The sequence below is a fragment of the Apis dorsata genome, unplaced genomic scaffold (genome assembly GCF_000469605.1).
Source record: "Apis dorsata unplaced genomic scaffold, Apis dorsata 1.3 scaffold_979, whole genome shotgun sequence".
NCBI classification, from domain to species: Eukaryota; Metazoa; Arthropoda; class Insecta; order Hymenoptera; family Apidae; genus Apis; species Apis dorsata.
The window spans coordinates 12,160-14,367 of record NW_006264082.1 but is presented as its reverse complement, the minus strand read 5'-3'; the positions used below and the strand labels follow the sequence as shown (position 1 = coordinate 14,367).

Here is a 2,208-nt window from a genome sequence, read left to right as displayed (position 1 = left end):
CGGCACGCGCGGAGGAGACGAGATTCGAGTGACGACTGGCGACGACCACACAGTGTCCCGTCCTCGGCCTGGCGTCGTCGTGTGTGGAACCGCGAACGAGTGTGCGGTCGGAGCGATGCACGCGGAGATCGGTGCTCGCAGTCGGCCGAGACATCTTTGAAAGAAAACGAGAGAGAAAGTGGGAAGAATCGGCGCGCTGTCTACTACCACCGGGAGTGCGCGATTCTTTGCGCGGCTCGCGTCGATAAGCGGAGAGTGCACGAAGAAGAAGAAGAAGAAGAGAAGATCTGTCTCCCTTTTCCTTTTTTCTTTTTTCTTTTTCCTTCGTCCAGGTGTTTCCTCCGATTTTCTCTCTCTGTCTCTCTCTCTCTCGCTCTCCCTTTCTTTCTTTCTTTCTTTGTTTCTCTCTCTCTCTCTCGCTCTCTCTCTCTCTCTCTTCCTCTCTCTTTCTCTCTCTCTCTCTGTCACTGTTTCTCTCGCGCGACAAAACGAGGCGAGCGGAGGCGATTAGAAGAAGAGGTGCGCGAGTGAGTGAAACGAGGGAAACTCGATCGGTTTCGCAAATCAGTGTCGGATGAACTGGAAACACGGATCTTACCGAGTGGAAGAGGATGGTGACGAGGAGAAGGAGGAGGACGACGACGAAGAAGACGACGAAGACGGCGGCGAAGATCACGGTGACGAGTACGACGGGTACGATCGAGGAAACGATAACGAAGATCGACGAGACACGAGTTTGAATTCAGGTAAAGTTTAGTTGTTAAAATCGTACGAGCGTGATTTTACTAATATCGAGGTTCGAGCGTGTCGTATCGACGAGTCGAGTCGACGAATATAATCGTGGAGAAGAGATTTTCGTAAACGATCGATGACGAGATTTTTCTTTCTTTTTTTTTTTTCATCTCCCTACTCTCCTCGATCGATCGTCGCCACTTCTCCGCCGAGATCTAACAACTATATATTAATATTCCTTGCTTGCAGAACTCTCACCTGTACTGTGCACCGCTTTACATCGCAAACTAACAAAATCGAAAGCATCGGAGGAAAATGGCTGATCCGGACTAGAGATCCCGAAAACTGCTCTCCTTTCTTCCTCCTTCCTTCCTTCCTTTCTCTCTTTCTTTCTTCTATACTTTCTTCTCTAATCGCATCCTCTCGCAAGCTTTCTTCGTTGTTGCTTCGCTGTTTCTCGCAAAACGCTCCCACGCTTCGTTGCTCCCTGTGCGTAATAACATCGTTGCGAAGAGATTAAAGAGGATAAAATTAAAAATTAGATGATAAAGGATAAAGGAAAGGAAAGAAAGGAAAAGAAATGGGAAAATATATAACTCAGGCGGATCCTTCGCGGGAAAAGAAACGAAGAGCGCGAAGAGAAATGTGTTCGTTAAGGAGGATCGTGGAGATTGGCTCGTCGAAAACGCGACGAAACTATCGAGGAGGATCGACCGTGAGCGAGCGATGCCAGGCGATGCTTTTGTGAAACGATCGATCGAATAGGTGGCGGAAGGAGAAAGNGAGAGAGAGAGAGAGAGAGAGAGAGAGAGAGAGAGAGAGGGAGTAGCGCGATGATTAGTTGCGGTGTTTTTGGAAAAACAATGCGCGGAATTTCACCGGTAATAAATAATAAAAGACCAAATAAAGTGCAACGTCGGGGAGGAGCGAAGTGCAGAGGTCGTGCGTTGTATGAATAAACAACGGGGGAATATGTATTGTCCATTATCGAATAAAAATTAAATAAAGCACGAGAAGAGAGAGAGAGAGAGAGAGAGAGAGAGAGATGGTCGTTCCGAAAATTTGAAACATTCATTCGTCCCTGTAGCCCGTTATACCTGTCCCCGAGGTGTCGATCGTGGAAATCGAACGGTAAAAAAAAAAAAAAGAAAGAAAAAAAGAAAAATCCTGGGGAGGGAGGGGGACGCAAACGCGTTCTCTCGTAGCCCTCTTTCCCTCCCCCTCTCCCTCTACGTCGCGCACGTAAATTTACCCGGTTGGAAACAATCGGCAATGTTAGCGCGTACGAACGGCTTCGAGGCCCCTCGAACCGACCCTGCCTTCGAATTAAAAACCCTTAAACAGGTCCGACCTGGTGCCACCTCGAAACTTCAGGTTTGTCTCTCCTGGAGGAAGCGAAAAAGAAAAACAGAGAGAGAGAAAGAGAGAAGATCCGAGAAGAGGGTAAATGGAAATATCGTAAGAGAGAAATGAATA

General features: G+C 47.8%; 1 protein-coding gene across 2 annotated transcripts in view; it reads left to right on the top strand.

Annotated features, from left to right (window-relative positions):
• The first annotated feature begins 378 nt into the window (after positions 1-378).
• Positions 379-2,208, top strand: part of LOC102677541 (cytochrome b-c1 complex subunit 6-like) — a 13,542-nt gene continuing 11,712 nt past the window's right edge. Inside the window, exons 1-2 of one of the 2 annotated variants that reach the window (XM_006623908.2) lie at positions 385-746; positions 982-1,099. In XM_006623908.2, the coding sequence (XP_006623971.1) occupies positions 575-746; positions 982-1,055 (246 nt within the window). In that variant the 5' untranslated portion in view covers positions 385-574 and the 3' untranslated portion in view covers positions 1,056-1,099. Of the gene's footprint in view, positions 747-981; positions 1,100-2,208 lie in introns of those variants that run through there. The other variant, XM_006623907.2, reaches the window with a different exon arrangement.